The sequence below is a fragment of the Callospermophilus lateralis genome, chromosome 10 (genome assembly GCF_048772815.1).
Source record: "Callospermophilus lateralis isolate mCalLat2 chromosome 10, mCalLat2.hap1, whole genome shotgun sequence".
Taxonomy (NCBI): domain Eukaryota; kingdom Metazoa; phylum Chordata; class Mammalia; order Rodentia; family Sciuridae; genus Callospermophilus; species Callospermophilus lateralis.
Genome location: NC_135314.1, coordinates 82,204,193 through 82,222,864, shown reverse-complemented (window position 1 = coordinate 82,222,864; position 18,672 = coordinate 82,204,193). Strand labels below are relative to the sequence as shown.

At 34.4% G+C, this 18,672-nt stretch overlaps 1 protein-coding gene across 2 annotated transcripts in view; it reads right to left on the bottom strand.

Annotated features, from left to right (window-relative positions):
* Positions 1–18,672, bottom strand: part of Pros1 (protein S) — a 105,668-nt gene that overhangs the window by 20,920 nt on the left and 66,076 nt on the right. For both annotated transcript variants that reach the window (XM_076867816.2, XM_076867817.2), the window contains exons 9-10: positions 16,923–17,038; positions 10,737–10,926 (exon numbers count right to left, since the gene is read on the bottom strand). In XM_076867816.2, coding sequence (XP_076723931.2) covers positions 10,737–10,926; positions 16,923–17,038 — 306 coding nt within the window. The remainder of the gene's footprint in view (positions 1–10,736; positions 10,927–16,922; positions 17,039–18,672) is intronic.

Sequence of the window (18,672 nt, the reverse complement as noted above, 5' to 3'; positions counted from 1 at the left end):
ATCTTATTTTCAAGTTAAAAAAATCAATATTACTAAGTTTAAACATTCAGTTATAATATATATTGTTAAAACTAATATGTCGTAAAATTAAATTTTTAAAATAAAAGCAAGCCACTGTATTTTAGGAAAATTTTGAATGTTCTCATTTTGCAATTTTAGGATAGTACACATTGAAAGAATAATGCAAATAATTTCTTTTTTTTTCCACATCTTCATACATGTATTTTGTATAATGATAAGGGTCTCCTTCCACCATCTATGCTATAAACTAAGAGAATATATATGTATAAATATATATATATATATATATATTTATACACACACACACACACACACACACACACACACACACACTAAGAGAATCATTTTTCCAGTAGTGTGTTCAAAACCCCCAACATACTTTTTCTCCAAAATTCAGAGGTGACTAAAGTTATAAGAAAGCATATACATAAAATTAAAATGAGATTTTATAATTTTGAAAGTACTTGGGTTTTAAGAAATGGTTGGAAGTGACAGTAAACAATAAAAAATTCTCTTAGGAAGATAATTTGAAGAACCAATGATGCAATTGTCTCATGTAAAACTGTTTAACATTCAGGATGTAAACTGTGCACTTGCTAATCAATAACAGAAGGCAAGTAATAGACGTATTAAACACCACTACAGGAAGAGAAATACTACCCTCAAAAGTAAAACTAATTTAGTAACATTACAGGATTAAGTTGGTCAATATTCTGTTCTTAATATGTCCAAACAGCAGCATTTTCCTCTAATGACTATTCCCTTCTTCAAAGAAGTGCTTGACTCAGGTCCTCAGCCTTTAGGACCTGAGTTTCCTTTCCTTCTCCTACATTCTTGCAATTCCTTCTCAGTCCCCCTGGCTGGATCCCCTTACTCTTAATTTCTAGTAAAAAGCTCTAGGCATGAGTCCCCAGACCTTTTCCATCTAATCATGCAAATAATTTAAATGAGATTCTAGGGGACCCAGTCTACAACATTTGGAAAATTTTGGGGATGGAGAGAACTTTTACTTGTCACAACAAGTAGGAGACAAGCTGGCATTACAAGGTTCTAGGCACTATGCAATATACAGAATAATTATGCAAACTAAGTAACAAAATACCCAGGATCTTGTAAATCTTCTGAACATCTCCATTAAATATTCATGTAGAGAATCCTAATGTTTATTATTATCTGAACTAAACACAACATATTTGTTGAAACATGTTAACATTCATTTTTTTAAAGAATGCAATAATCTTGTCAACCAGCAATAGTGATGTTTGTTTTATTTATATCTTTATCAAGTTTCTCACCATTTTGGAAAATTAGGATTACTGATAACAAAACCATCTATGCACTTGTGGTATTCAAGTTGGTAACATAATACCCCAGTATAAATCTTCATTTGTAGCTTTCACACTATTCTATGTATAGAAGCAAGCTTTGAAAACTATTAGCTGTATTTGAATAGTTACAAATTGATATACATATTATTTTATTATAAATTACCTTCCCTGAGACCAGACTGGAGGAGGAAGCTCAGCCCCGCCCTGCGCGCTAGTCCAGAGGAAGCCCAACAACACTTAAAACCTATCAAAGGGGGCGTGACTACCAGCACGGTTCTGCGGCTGATCCAGGTACCCGGTTTTCAACTCCCCCACCCTTAGCTGCGATAACTCAAAATATTTCCCACAAGTTTTTTGGGGGTGTAGCTATCAACACAAAACAACAACTGTACAGACACCTGGTTTCCACCGCAGAGACTAGAGTAAGGAGGATACAGGTGGAAGCTCATATCCTTTCACACTGGCTACATCCACCACCCTGAACACAGAGGCTCAAGCTAGGAATACACAATGCCACCTACTGGAAGAAAGGAAAACAGAGGTCTGAGAGACTTTTTTTTCCCTCTTTCTCTTTTCTTCTCTCTCACAACCTCAACATATGTGAAACCAAGAACTGTGCATGAACAACCGAATCACCAAAATAATATAATATAGAGGAATTGCATATGCCCCACCTTCCCCCCATTTTTTCCTTATTTCTTTCTTACTTTCTTTTTCCTTCTCTCTTTTTTCTCTTTTCTTCTTTGTTATTTTTTTCTATTCTTCATTATTATTCCCTCTATCCCACTTTCAACCCCCTAACTTTTACTATCTATACATAGGGTAACTATCTAAATACAGATAGGAGGTTGAGTCTATACATTCTTCCATAAATTACCAGTCTATTGGTTAGAGTTCTCCAAAGTTGCTAAGTTAGTTTAACCTCATACCCTCACTCCTTTCCCTCTAAGTATACCATCCTTCATCTGAAATTCAGTTTTCTATATGCCACTAGATATGGTATGCCTTTTATGAAACTAATGACTATATTTTTAAAATAATAACTGAAACCAATATCTGTAGACTTAGATTCTAACTATAAATGTATTAATAATGAAAACTTGTGCTTAGATGATATACTGTTGATATTGGGAACTGTTAACATTGTCTTTCTCTGCAAAAGAGGGATTTTGGAGCTATACAAGAACAATATAAATATATAAGGGGAAAACCATTAACACAACAGTTTCACAAAGCTAGAAAGAAACATGAGCAGTATGAAAAGACAAGCAAAGGATGGACCACAAACAATGCAGGTTAATTCAACATTAGAAAAGGTAATATTTGTAGCTGATGGAATGTCAGATAAAGATTTCAGGATATACATGCTTCAGATGATCTGGAGTCTCAAGGAAGACATTATACAGCAAATTCAGACAATGAAAGATCACTTCAACAATGAATTAAATAAACAAATCCAAGAAGCAAAAGATCAAATCTATAGGGAGATAGAGGATATAAAAAAAAATCAGAAATCCTGGAAATGCAGGAAACAATAAACCAAATTTAAAACTCAAATGTGAGTATTACCATCAGAGTAGAACACTTAGAAGATAGAACATCAGACAATGAAGACAAAGTTTTTCAACTTGAAAAGAACATAGACAGGTCAGCGAGAATGTTAAGAAATCATGAGCAGAACATCCAAGAATTATTGGATAACATAAAGAGACCAAAATTAAGAGTTATTGGGATACAAGAGGGTATAGAGATCCAAACCAAAGGAATGAGCAATCTGTTCAATGAAATAATACTAGAAAACTTCCCAGACTTCAAGAATGAAAAAGAAATCCAAATACTTGAAGCCTACAGGACACTGAATGAACAAAATCAGAAGAGATCCACACCAAGACATATAATAATAAAAATGCCCAACATACAGAATGAGGAGAGAATCTTAAAAGCCACAAGAGAGAGGAAGTAGATTACATTTAGGGGTAAACCAATCAGGATAATGGCCGATCTTTCAACACAGACTCTGAAAGCTAGAAGATCCTGGAACAACATGTTTCAAACGCTAAAAGAAAAAGGGTTCCAACCAAGAATCATGTATCCAGGGAAATTAAGCTTCAGGATTGAAGATGAAATAAAAATATTCCACGATAAACAAAAGTTAAAAGAATTTGCAGCTAGAAAACCAGCTCTTCAAAACATCCTTGGCACAACATTACAGGAAGAAGAAATGAAAAATAACACTGAAAACCAACAGCGGGAGGTAATACAGTAAAGGAAAAACTAATCAAAGAGGAAAAACAAATCATGTTAAGTAACATAAATAACCAAATATGGCTTGAAGTACAAACCATATCTCAATAGTAAGCCTAAATGTTAATGGCTTAAATGCACCAATCAAAAGACATAGGCTAGTAGACTGGATTAAAAAAAAAAGATCCAACAATATGCTGCCTAGAGGAGACTCATCTGATAGGAAAAGACATACACAGACTGAAGGTGAAAGGTTAGGAAAAATCATACCACTCATATAGACTTCGGAAGCAAGCAGGGGTGTCCATACTTGTATCAAATAAAATAGACTTCAAGCCAAAGTTAATCAAAAAAGATAAACAAGGACACTACATACTGCTCAAGGGAATCATACACCAACAAGACTTAACAATCATTAATATATATGCCCCAAACAATGGTGCAGCTACGTTCATCAAACAAACTCTTCTCAAGTTCAAGAGTCAAATAGACCACAACATAATAATCATGGGAGATTTTAACACACCTCTCTCATCACTGGACAGATCTTCCAAACAAAAGTTGAATAAAGAAACCATACAGCTCAATAATACAATTAATAACTTAGACTTAATCGACATATACAGAATATAACACCCAACATCAAGTGGATACACTTTCTTCTCAGCAGCACATGGATCCTTCTCAAAAATAGACCATATATTATGTCACAGGGCAAATCTTAGCAATTACAAAGGAGTAGAGATACTACCATGCATTTTATCTGATCATAATGGAATGAAATTGGAAATCAATAATAAAATAAGAAAGAAAAATCCTACATCACATGGAGAATAAACAATATGCTACTGAATGAACAAAGGGTTACAGAAGACATCAAAGAGGAAATTAAAAAATTCTTGGAGGTAAATGAAAACTCAGACACAACATATTGAAATCTGTGGGACACTATGAAAGCATTAAGTTCATTTCTTAAAAGAAGGAAAAGCCAACAAATAAATGACCTTACACTACACCTCAAAGCCTTAGAAAAAGAAGAATAAATCAGCAGCAAATACAGTAGAAGGCAAGAAATAATTAAAATCAGAGCTGAAATCAATGAAATCAAAACAAAAGAAACAATTGAAAAAATTGACAAAACTAAAAGTTGGTTCTTTGAAAAAATAAACAAGATAGATAGACTACTAGCCAAGCTAACAAAGAGAAGAAGAGAGAGAACCCAAATTACTAGCTTACGGGATAAAAAAGGCGACATCACAACTTCAGATATACAGAAGATAATTAGAAATTATTTTGAAACCCTATACTCTAATAAAATAGAGGATAGTGAAGGCATTGATAAATTCCTTAAGGCATATGAGCTACCCAGATTGAGTCATGAAGATATAAACAACCTAAACAGACCAATATGAAGTGAGGAAATAGAAGAAGCCATCAAAAGACTACCAACCAAGAAAAGCCCAGGACCAGACGGATATATAGCAGAGTTTTACAAGAACTTTAAAGAAGAAGTAACACCAATACTCTTCAATCTATTTCAGGAGATTGAAAAAGAGGGAGTACTTCCAAATTCATTCTATGAGGCCAACATCACCCTGATTCCAAAACCAGATAAAAACACTTCAAAGAAAGAAAACTTTAGATCAATAACTAATGAATTTAGATGCAAAAATCCTCAATAAAATTTTGGCAAATTGGATACAAAAACGTATCAAAAAGATTGTGCACCATGACCAAGTATATACGCTAAGCCTCAGGCCAGCATCATTCTAAATGGAGAAAAATTGAAGGCATTCCCTTTAAAATCTGGAACAAGACAGGGATGCCCTCTCTCACCACTTCTATTCAACATAGTTCTTGAAATACTGGCCAGAGCAATTAGACAGACGAAAGAAATTAAAGGCATAAATATAGGAAAAGAAGAACTTAAATTAGCACTATTTGCTGATGACATGATCCTATACCTAGCAGACCCAAAAAGTTCAATCAAGAAACTTCTAGAACTAGTAAATGAATTCAGTAAAGTGGCAGGATATAAAATCAATACCAATAAATCAAAGGCATTCCTGTATATCAGTGACAAATTCTCTGAAATGGAAGACACAACTCCATTCACAATATCCTCAAAAAAAAAAAAAAAAAAAAAAAAAAAAACCTGGGAAGCAACTTAACAAAAGAGGTGAAAGAGCTATACAATGAAAACTACAGAACCCTGAAGAAAGAAATAGAAGACCTTAGAAGATGGAAGGATTTACCTTGCTCATGGATTGGTAGAATTAATATTATTAAGATGGCCATATTACCAAAAGCACTTTACAGATTCAATGCAATTCCCATCAAAATCCCAATGACATTCCTTGCAGAAATAGAAAAAGCAATCATGAAATTCATCTGGAAAAATAAGAGACCCAGAATAGCTAAAGTAATTCTAAGCAGGAAGAGTGAAATTGGTGGTATCGCAATTCCAGATTTTAAACTACACTATAGAGCAATAGTAACAAAAACAGCATGGTACTGGCACCAAAACAGGCTGGTAGACCAATGGTACAAAAATAGAGGACACAGAGACAAATCCACAAAATTACAACTACCTTATATTAGACAAAGGTGCTAAAACCATGCAATGGAGAAAGGATAGCATCTTCAACAAATGGTGCTGGGAGAACTGGAAATCCATATGCAACAAAATGAAATTAAATCCCTTTCTCTCACCATGCTCAAAAGTCAACTCAAAATGGATCAAGGAACTAGGAATCAGACCAGAGACTCTGCTTCTAATAGAAGATAAAGTTGGCCCTAATCTTCATCACATGGGGGCAGACCCCAAATTTCTTAATAAGACACCTATAGCACAAGAGTTAAAACCAAGAATCAACAAATGGAACAAATTCAAACTAAAAAGTTTTTTCTCAGCAAGAGAAATAATATGTGAGGTGAATAGGGAGCCTACATCCTGGGAACAAATTTTTACCCCTCAAACATCAGGTAGAGTTCTAATCTCTAGAGTATACAAAGAAATCAAAAAGTTAAACAACAAAAAAGCAAATAACCCAATCAACAAATAGGCCAAGGACTTGAACAGAAACTTCTCAGAACAGGATATACAATCAATCAACAAATATATGAAAAAATGCTCACCATCTCTAGCAATCAGAGAAATGCAAATTAAAATACTCTAAGATACCATCTCACTCCAATAAAAATGGCAGCCAATATGAAGTCAAACAACAATAAGTGCTGGCAAGGATGTGGTGAAAAACGTACACTCATACATTGCTGGTGGGACTGCAAATTGGTGCAGCCAATTTGGAAAGCAGTATGGAGATTCCTTGGAAAGCTGGGAATAGAACCACCATTTGACCCAGCTATTCCCCTTCTCGGACTATGCCCAAAAGACCTAAAAAGAGCATACTATAGGGACACAGCCACATCAATGTTTATAGCAGCACAATTCACAATAGCTAGAATGTAGAACCAACCTAGATGCCCTTCAATAGATGAATGGATTAAAAAATGTGGCATTTATACACAATGGAATATTACTCAGCACTAAAAAATAATAAGATCAAAGCATTTGCAGGCAAATGGATGACATTAGAGCAGATTATGCTAAGTGAAGTTAGCCAATCCATAAAAAACAAATGCCTAATGTCTTCTCTGATATAAGGGGGGTGACTCAAAATGGGATAGGGAGGAAGAGCATGAGAAGAAGACTACCACTAAATAGGGAAGACAGGTGGGAGGGAAAAAGAGGGAGAAGGGGATTTGCATGGAAGATGGAAGGAGAACCTCATTGTTATACAGAATACACATATGATGTTGTGATGAGAAAAAGAAAATAATAAGTGTGTCACATTAGATTGGATAGAGAGAAAGGATGGGAGAGGAGGGGAGGAGTAGGGGAAATAAGAAGGGCAGCAGAATAGAATATACAATATGATTGATATATGTACATTCCATGTATGTATTATATGTCCAAATACATTCTGCTGGCATGTATGACTAAAAAAAATTAAAATAAATTGTATGGTTAAAATAAATAAATAAATTACCTTCCCTTTATTTGCTTATATAATACAGTATTATGTTGGTTTCTATTAGGTATGTGTGAAGGTAGTTTATGTTATTGATGTGTTTATAGAACAATAAAGAACCATTACTGTATATATATTTTCTGATACTAAATGAGAGAAAGTTTAGAAGCACTGATTAATACAAAAAATTTCATGGCCTTAAAACCCCTGGTTGGTTATATATTCAAAAATTTTCATTGAATGCTTATCCTTAAAAATATATCCTGAATCTGACCACTTCTCACCACCCCTATTGTCAGTACTCCAGTCAAAAGTGCAACCTCTCCCCTGGGTTATTTACGGTAATGATCTCCTACCTTCATACCCTGTTTACTTTTATGCTCCACTGACTAGTTTCCACAAAGCCATCAGATTTTGATCAGAATTATGTTTTAAAGTGTAGATTTTATTATGTCACTGCTCAAAACTATTCAAAGCCTTTCCACTTAGGATAAACACCAAGTCTTCACCATGGGCACCAAAGTCCTAGGTAATTGTATTACAGAAGACATTTCTAACTTCATTTTCTAATTATTTCCCAGCCTCCCTCCACTACATGTGCACTAATCTTTGTGCTATTCCTCAAACACATCAAACACACTGACTTCCAGGAGACTCTGTACTTGCTGTTCACATGGCACAGAATCATTTTATAATCCTCCACATATTTCTCATGATTTGTGTCCCCAAGACTCTACTCAGATCTAATCTCATCTGAGATGCTGTTCCTGATCCCATATGAATACTCACTGATTCCATATGCACACTCAGTATCACTGTCCATTGCCTTGCTTTTCTTTTTTCTCATGGCATTAATAACTATCTGACATAATTATTTTTTTAATTGCACTTCACCACTAGAATGCAAGCATTTTTATGAGAGCAGGGTGGGTACTGGGGGTTTAAACCAGAGGTGCTTAAGTACTGAGCCACATCCTCAGCCCTTTTGATTTATTATTTTGAGACAGGATCTCTCTAAGTTGCTTAGAGCCTCGGTAAGTTGCTTAGAGCTTTGCTAAGTTGCTGAGTTTGGCTTTGAACTAGTGATCCTCCTGTCTCAGGGTTCAAAATCACTGGGATTACAGGTATGTGCTATTACATGTATCAGAATGCAAGTTTTATGTGACTAGTAACTTCATTTTATTTGTCATAGTATTCATATCCACCTAAAATAAGTATCCCCAGATAAAATGCTCAACAAATATTTGGTTGAATGAATCATGATACAATTATATATATTGCACTGATATTAAGATGATACTAAAATATGAGAGATAATCATATATAAAACAGAATATTCATTTCCCTGAGTTACAGCCATGCTAATTACTTCATAATCACACAGTCTATGCCATTTATCTGAATTATAAAATAATTCTAGACTATACATTTTAATTTGAATTTCTTACTTTTAAATTTTTTTAAATTTTGAAATAAGTTAAAATTTTTGAAACAAGTGGTATAAACTAAATATTCCAAATTACAGATTAACACTTTTGTCAATAAAATTCTTAGCTTATTTATTTGAGATAATCCATGTGCTAAATATTCTAAAACAGCACAATTTATTAGTGACACATCAAAATTTTAAAACAGCAAAAATATAATGCAGTAATAACATTTTCATAATAAGTGACACAAAATGAGAAAAGCAGTCTTGCTTATATTATTGGCTGAAAATTCATAAATTGTCAAAATATTGAATTAAGAATAGCCAGCACTGCATTTATTAGTGCCCTAAAAAGATTTTCTCTGACTATTTGGAAATTTATTTAAATTCTCCTTAAAGCAGTTGATATTTTCAATTTATTCTCTGGATAAAAAGTTTATTTTTGCCTTTTCTTGAGGTAAAAGTGATTTTATAATTAGTAATTTTGGGACATTAGGTAGTAAAATGTGTTCTTTACCACATTCAGGGAATAACTGTATTCATCAAATATTGGAGGCATAGTTGTAGCAGGAAAGATATAGCAGCAAATTTATACTAATGAGAACAACAAGAAAAGCCAGAGAATTTTATGATTTCTCAGACAGTTGCATCTGGTCCTGTGCAGTTAATGTTCTTTACAAGTTAGGAATTTCAAATCCAAAACTGCCCAAGGACAAATGGCTTCCAAAGTTGAGGCACGTCTGTGACCACTCAAGATTTTGCTCCTAGCTCTACTGTAGTACCTTGTTAGTTCATAAAATGACTTCAGCTATTACACTGTGAGATGTTGAGCTCATGAGCAAGGACTAGCTCATGGTACAGTTTTGTCACGTTGAGCTCAGGAACTCAGCACTTTAAAAATGCTCAGTAGAAGCGCTAGAGTGGGTAAATAAAGGCATAAAATAATGGAGCGGTATGACCTCATCTAGCTTAACACAGATCTCTCAGGAGCTCTAATAGGCACAGTCTCTTTTGGACACTGCACTCTAAGTGAAAGTGGCTCGTCTCTCAACTGTACTCCCCTGAAAACAGTAATGGCATGCCGCAGAAAAGTTTTCTCCCCACTATGAACAAACAGTAATATTTTCTCCTAGAAAATTACCATTTAAATCCAGTTGATTAAAAAGATGATCTCAATTATTAAAATAAAGGCCATTCTGGAGATTATATTAAAATGATATCTTTAGGTACTCTGCTTGTATCCACTATTGTATACTGTTTGAACACATTGATTACATATCTATAAGTTTTTACTTAAGTTGAATTAACTTTTTGATTTTTGTTACAGTGTATTTCTCTTATTTTAAAAATTATCTGTGGCAATTAAGGGTAGCTATTCTTGATTAGTGGTGTCTATGCATAAACTGTTATGCCTGTTAACATAACAGGAGAGACATCACTGTTCACCCAATGACAGCTACTAAAAAGACTAAAAATCAGGTAGTTCAAACAAGTAACTGAAACAATTTTAGTTAGAGGAAACCTTAAGTATATTAAGTGAAAATATCATTTCTTAGGCTGTTCCAAGGATGTATAGAATGTAGAAAATAACTCATGTAACACATTTTTTTTGCTATCACTATAAATACAAATTATGATTTCATACAGACTGCATCAAAGTGGAAAGTCTGTAAAACCTACCATATTCCATATACCATTATTAATAATATTGCCTCCAGTTGTAATTTTGGTTGTGTGCTCATTCTTGAATTGGATTTCAATCTTTCCATCACGAAGTGCAATCAGGAGCCAAGCTGAGTGATCGAGAGATTCTGCAAACAGTATCACACCTTCTGCATCATATGTCCGGAAATCAAATTCAGCTGAAAATCTAAACAATGGCCAAAGAGAGATTCTTAATGGTGAGAAATATGGAAGGTTCAAAGTATCATCATTTTTATTTTTCCTTGTGCTTGCAAATAGTAACATGCTGTAAGATTCAACTACTTATTTCATTCCCTGGAATTAATTTTTTTAATATTTATATTTTAGAAGTAGTTGGGCACATATATTTATTTTGTTTATTTATTTTTATGTGGTGCTGAGGATCGAACCCAGGGCCTTGTACGTGCTAGATGAGCGCCCTACCGCTAAGCTACAATCCCAGCACTGGAATTAATTTTTAAAAAGTCAGAATTAGAAAGTTCATATGTTGTGTTTGGCTTCATGTATATAAAATCTGGTTACTACATTTTCTTGCTTATTATTGGAGGTTTTGTCTCAGTGAACAGAAAGATGCTTTGGTAATTTTTCTTTTTCTTTTTTGGTATATGTTTTGAAGGCCTCTTTCAAATGCTGGAATGAATATAAAAGTATAGAACTTAGGCATATTGTATCTATCCTGGAGCCTTTTATACACAATACAGTCTGAGGTTAAAGGTTGTGTGTGTGTGTGTGTATGTGTGTGTGTATGTTTAAAAGTGCATGCGTGCCTGCTTACTATATCCCTAAGTAATTAGTGAAAGATGTTACAATTTTGTGATTGGTGTAATATCGAAAGGCATGTTTTCCCTGTGATTTCATATATTTCAAGAAAGAATCACAGAGCTCTGCAGGATAGCATCTGGATGACTGCAAATATAATTAAGCCTTCATGTGTAATAAAGATGGAAAACAACAACAAACAAACAAACAAAAACTTCAGACAGCAACCATTGAAGAAAGGCAGTGGTGGTTCTTCCATACCCTATGGCCATAGCCTCAATAAGGACAAGGTGACCAAGAATGTGAATAAGCTAATACACAGCCATGATCATGGATGCCTCATCAAACACAATAAGTGTCTGTGGGAAATGATCACAGAGGTGTGACTTCATCAAGAAAAGGGGAGGGACTCACATTCTTGCCAAAAGGAAGCAAGAGGAGTTGAGCAATGCGCTGGCAGCAATGGGGAAAGCAGCTCCCAAGACAGTCTGGACCCTCCCCCACCCTGTCAGTAATGAATGAGACTTTTACAGAAAACAAAACAAAACACTTTAAAATGTGTTAGCTTGATATCAAAATCTCTCAAAAAACCAATGTGTTCAGTAGCTGCAGTAGAACACATGGAAGGAAAGCTTAGCAAATATAGTCTCACCATGTGATGAGCGTTCTGAGCTCTGGCAATGCCTATTGCTATTAAGACTTGGGATGTGGATATAGTACAGACATTATAAGGAAAGAAAATCTTAAGAATGCTGGATTTAAAATAAAATGTGTTGATTCAGTGCCCTTGGAACACTTTAATGAGAATCAGCACTAATAATTTCCAAGGAATCAGATAATCAAAATGATTTTAAAAAGACAAACATGGGGAAAGAAAAATAGCTGCATACCTATGAATTATCTAGGATAAAAGAAAAGTAATTTAAGTTAAAGAGTCCAGACTTTTGATAATTACTGGATGAACAAGGAATTCTACATCCTCATCCCAACATGTAATAGTAATGGTAATAGAGGTAGTATTTGTTTTTGTTTTTTTAATTTTTAAAATTTTTTTTATTGGTTGTTCAAAACATTACAAAGCTCTTGACATATCATATTTCATACTTTAGCTTCAAGTGGGTTATGAACTCCCATTCTTACCCCGTATACAGATTGCAGAATCACATCGGTTACACATCCACATTTTTACATAATGCCATATTAGTAACTTGTATTCTGCTATCTTTCCTATCCTCTACTATCCTCCCTCTCCTCCCCTCCCATCTTCTCTCTCTATCCCATCTGCTGTAATTTAATTCTCTCCCTTTTTTTCCCCTTTCCCCTCACAACCTCTTATATGTAATTTTGTATAACAATGAGGGTCTCCTTCCATTTCCATGCAATTTCCCTTTTCTCTCCCTTTCCCTCCCACCTCATGTCTCTGTTTAATGTTAATCTTTTCCTCTTGCTCTTCCTCCCTGCTCTGTTCTTATGTGTAATGGAGCACAAACCTTCCTCAAAGGTAACAATCAAACAGAGACAGAATAAACTTTTCCATCATTAGAATTCCAAGTAAATATTGTAAAGAGGTAAAATGTGGAATAAAGTATGTTGGATGGATAACAATGAGTAGGAATTTACTGACATCAGTTCACATTTAAAAAGAACCATTTTACTTGAAACAAGGACTTCTATCCTTTTTCATAATGATCTGAGCATTTTACTGATGTGAAACATGGATTATCTTGTCAAAATCTAAATCTGTGTATGGTCAGGTTCTTCCAGAAGTTGATCCTATTATGAAGATAATTTCCTTTTCTTTATAAAATTGTATTAGAATGGTATTTCAAAGAGTTGTGTTCAGAATATTTTGTTTCTGGAATACATCATCAGCATACTGATTCATTACATTGGGGAACAATTCATTCAGTTTCAAAAGTACTATTGAATGGAAAAAAAGTAAATTTGCTAACATTGGGCAAGGCAAATATTTGTCTACATAAAAACAGATGTGAAAAAAAACAGATGTGAAGGAATTTGCTTTTAAAAAGTACTAGCAGTGGGGCTGAGGCTGTGGCTCACATATAGAGCGCTCGCCTACCATGCATGAGGCACTGGGTTTGATCCTCAGCACCACATAAAAATAAAATAAAGATATTGCATCCACCTATAGCTAAAAAATAAATATTAAAAAAAAGCACTAGCAGTTCTTTGTGTTAGTTACACAGGTGGCACTTGATAAAAATTCATCAAGCTAGACATTTAATATATTTGCACATTTCTATATATATATTAGACTTCAAAAAATATAAACTAAAAAATAATAAAGAAACAAATAGATACTGGAAAAATAATTAGTTGGCCAGTTCTGGTCCAATGTAAGGGATCATACAAAACTGTAAATTGCCAAAGAGAAATGAATATGCCCATAATTGTCTAAAGATATACTGTAATTAGGAATTTCTCTCTCATTCTCATTATTCTCATAGCAAGGAAGGGTTGTATCTAATCCACCTTATTAAAAGACATTATTTGCATGTGGTAAGAATTTGCTCACATTTCGTAGGCTCTCTATTCACTTCACTGATTTTTTCTTTTGTTGATAAGAAGCTTTTCAGTTTGAATCCATTCCATTTAATAATTCTTGATTTTATTTCTTGTGTTTTAGGAGTCTTCTCAAGGAAGTAAGAGCCTTATCTGACATGATGAAGATTTGGGCCTACTTTTTCTTCTGTTAGGCACAGAGTCTCTGGTCTAATTCCTAGGTCTTTGATCCTCTTGGCGTTGAGTTTTGTGTATGGTGAGAGATAGAGGCTAAATTTCATTTTGCTGCATATAGATTTCCAGTTTTCCTAGCACCATTTGTTGAAGAGGCTCTCTCTTCTCCAATGTATATTTTTGGTGCCTTGATAACCACACACACATCTGATAGAGCACTAATCTCCAGGATATACAAAGAACTCAAAAAACTTTATACAAAAAAAACAAATATCCCAATGAAGAAATGGGCTAAGGAACTGAACAGACACTTCTCAGAAGAAGATATACAATCAATCAACAAATATATGAAAAAATGTTCAACATCTCTAGCAATTATAGAAATGCAAATCAAACTACTCTAAGATTTCATCCCACTCAGTTGGAATGGCAGTTATTAAGAATATAAGCAGAGGAAGTGAGGGGAAAGGAGGAAAAATATAAGGGGCAGAAATGAATTACAGTAGAGGGGGTAGAGAGAGAAGAGGGGAGGGGAGGGGGGAGGGGGGATAGTAGAGGATAGGAAAGGCAGCAGAATACAACAGACACCAGAATGGCAATATGTAAATCAATGGTTGTGCAACTGATGTGATTCTGCAATCTGTATATGGGGTAAAAATGGGAGTTCATATCCCACTTGAATCAAAGTGTGAAATATGATATATCAAGAACAATGTAATGTTTTGAACAACCTACAATAAAAATTAATTTAAAAAATAAAAAAAAAAGAATATGTATATTTGAATACATTACCGGTGGAATTCCACATCATGTACAAACATAAGAATGTGATTCAATCAAGAGCTATGTAATGTTTTGAACAACTAATAAAAAAAAGAATGTGAGTCAAAAAAAAAAAAGAATATAAGCAACAATAAGTGTTGGCAAGGATTTGGGGGAAAAGGCACACTGATATATTGCTGGTGGGACTGCAAATTGGTACAACCACTATGGAAAGCAGTATGGAGATTCTTTAGAAAACTTGGAATGGAACCACCCTTTGACTCCTCTATTCCTTGATCTATACCCAAAGGACTTAAAAATGAGCATACTACAGTGACACAGCCACATCAATGTTTATAGCAGTTCAATTCACAATAGCTAAACTGTGGAACCAACCTAGATGACCTTGAATAGATGAATGATAAAGAACCTGTGGTATATGTACACAATGAAATATTACTCAGCAATAAAAGAGAATAAAATCATGGCATTTTCAGGTAAATTAATGGAGTTGGAGAATATCATGCCAAGTGAAGTAAGCCAATCCTCAAAAACCAAAGGCTGAATGTTTTCCCTGATAAGTAGATGCTGATCCACAATGGGGGTCGGGGGAAGCATGGGAGGAATGGAGGAACTTTGGACAGGGCAAAGGGGAGGGAGGGGATGGGAGAGGACAAGGGGTTAGGAAAGAGTGAAATGAGATGGATTTATGTACCCTGGGTACAAGTATGATGACACAAATGGCGTGACTCTATTTGGTGTACAACCAGAGAAATGAAAAACTGCTCCATTTGTGTATTATGAATTGAAATCCATTCTACTGTCATGTATAACAAATTAGAAAAAATAAATAAGTTAATTTAAAAAGAAGAATATACTATACCCCCCCAAAAGAAAAGAAGATGTTATTTATTCTTAGACATTCATGAAATGGAACATTAAAGGAACACAATTACATAAGTGAATCAGAGAATAACTTTCAGTTTTCTTTAATAATAAGAATTCTGTGAAGTTAGTTGAATTATCAAAGGAAAAGATGAAAAAATTCATATAACTAATAAATTCTAAACATGCATTCAACAAAGTGCTGCATATATTGATGTTCTAAAAAATACTTGAGTATGTTCCCTTTATCTAGTTTTCAGAACATGTATAGAGAAAAGTGAAAATTTCACAAGTACATTAAATAAATTCATTAGAAAGTGAAGAATGATGGGATAAAGTAAAATAAGTACTGGAAAACAGTTTGTTGAGAGCCACAGCCGAAGGGGCTCCAGCAAACTTTCAGACTGCCAGCTGATGATTGGCTCACAGCGGCCCCAGCAACACCTAGCTGATTGGCTCCTCTGTGGAGATGCTCATTGAGCTGTTTCCGTGCCCTTTCAGACTACCAGCTGATGATTGGCTCACAGCAGCCCCAGCAACATCTAGCAACATCTAGCTGATTGGCTCCTCTGCGGTGATGCTCATTGGGCTGTTTCCCTGCCCTTTCAGACCACGGAGCTGCTCATTGGGGGACTTTTTTGGCTCCGCCCATGTGACCCAGCCAATCGGCCTCAAGAGCAGGAGGATTGTGGGAGAAAGAGGTTGTTGGGGTGTGTGGCTTGTGGGAAGCCGGTGGTGGCAGTTGGGCTCTGAGGGTTTTTTCCTGAGGAGCTGTTTTGTTTATCTTGTGTGATTCTAAAAATAAAGTTAGTTTCTTTTGACAAGTGGCTCCTGAATTGTGCCCAGCCAGACTGCGGCACAGTTCAAAATAGTTTTAGTGTAAAAGTTATATGTATGAAGGAGCAAATTATTTTTAGGTTTCCCAAATCATCTGATTGATAACACACATAATTTTCTCATTGACAATATAATTCTATACATTTCAGACCTTTCCATTTATTATTCTTCTGTCCTTATCTGCTTAACTTCTAGAAATTATTGTTGACATTGGTTCCTTACCTGGTGGTTTCAGGCAAACGGAATTTTAAATATAAGACAACCCCTGCAAAATGCTCTGCCAAATAAAGCAATTCATAATTTTTGTCAAGGTTTAGGGGCAGGCAAACTGGAACTGCCTAGAAGAAAAGAAACAAACAACAACATCAACAAAAAATGCATAAATCTTCCTTGGAGTTTATGCAGGTTATGTGTCTTTTCTCAGGTTCTTAATGTATCCTGTTATACACTTAAATTAAGAATACCTTTGGTAATAATAAAGCAGTATCTTTCACTTTCTTCAATATACCCTCCAAGAATCTATGTGCTCTTGTTCAAGTTTGAATTATTCAATGTTTGTAACTCTAGATTTCTCTCTTTGATATTTCCTTTGCAAATCTCAGGGTTAAACACAATCTTTTTCTTTTAAGTACCAACATTTACCTCTTTAATTAACTAACTGTTAGGTATGATGCCTTTATGAACTAAATCTGAAGATTATTTTTATTTAGAGTTGAACATAGGTGGAACAATAAATGTACCAACAAACAGCATCTCATTCATTCACTCATTCGTTTTTTAAGCAAACGCATTCTGAGCAAGAACGTGCTATCTAGACAGTAAAGGGAAATATTGAAAAGCCTGGAGAGAATAAACATGAGGTATCATCTTAGTCCCCAAGGAAGTCACAAGAAAGTGATTTAGAGTTATCACATGTCTTACCAAGTACTTGTTTTCAAAGAATGAAAACAAATGCTAAAATGGAAAATTTCTTTAGGATAAGTTCTTGGACACAAATAAGGATATTTTGAGGAAAACTGCAAACATAGCCCTCTGTTAAATAAAGGCCAGAAATAACATTTCATTTCCTCTATTTCAAGAAAGATGGTGATATGAAACTAAAGCAAATATTGAAATAATAAGCAACTAAGTTACAAAATAAAACATTCACACAGCATGACATTTTAATACAGTAATACCGAAGTTACTACATTTGGCAACTAGCTTACCTTATTTTTCTTTACCAAGTAGGTAGCATGATATTGAATGTTATGATTTTCTGGACATATAATCCTTGTCTTGGCAATATATAAAGAGGTATATGTATATACTCCTTATTTGGGAATTTAAAATAGTCTGCCATATATATGTATATATAAAACCTTTGCATGTTTAAAAAAATGGTGCTAAGATTGAAAGGATCACTAACATACAATCCTTACTTAGGAAAATAAAAGAGTTTTGGATGTTGGCCTGTTTATTTCAATAAAGGAAAAACTAAAACCTACCTGAGAATTCAATTCCTGGGTCAATTATGCATTAAATCTGAATGACTAAAAGCAAGTTTGAGAGACACAGATTAACAAAATTAGGCTCTAAAATTTGACGTATGTAAATCCTACTAAATCCTATTCTGACCTGAAAGTTTAAGAGCACTCTTACAAGTACTAAGACACCTTAAGCATGATCAACTTGCTAGAGTAGAACTCAGAAAGGTAGACATTAGAAAATGTTTTCACTAAAATTTTTATGCAAGATATTTTTCGTATAAAAAGTACTAATCTTAGCTTTTCTTAGTTTCTTAAGTATGCATATAGTTTGAACTTTGTAAATGCACAGGCTACACTCTAAGTGCCCATTTTTTAATATAGCTACTAATTATTCCCAATTTTTATGACTTACATGATCACAATGAGCTAACAGATTGTGACTTACAGCCTGCTTAGATCTGCAATTATTACTGAACATCTGTATTTTGCTGACTTACCTTAGT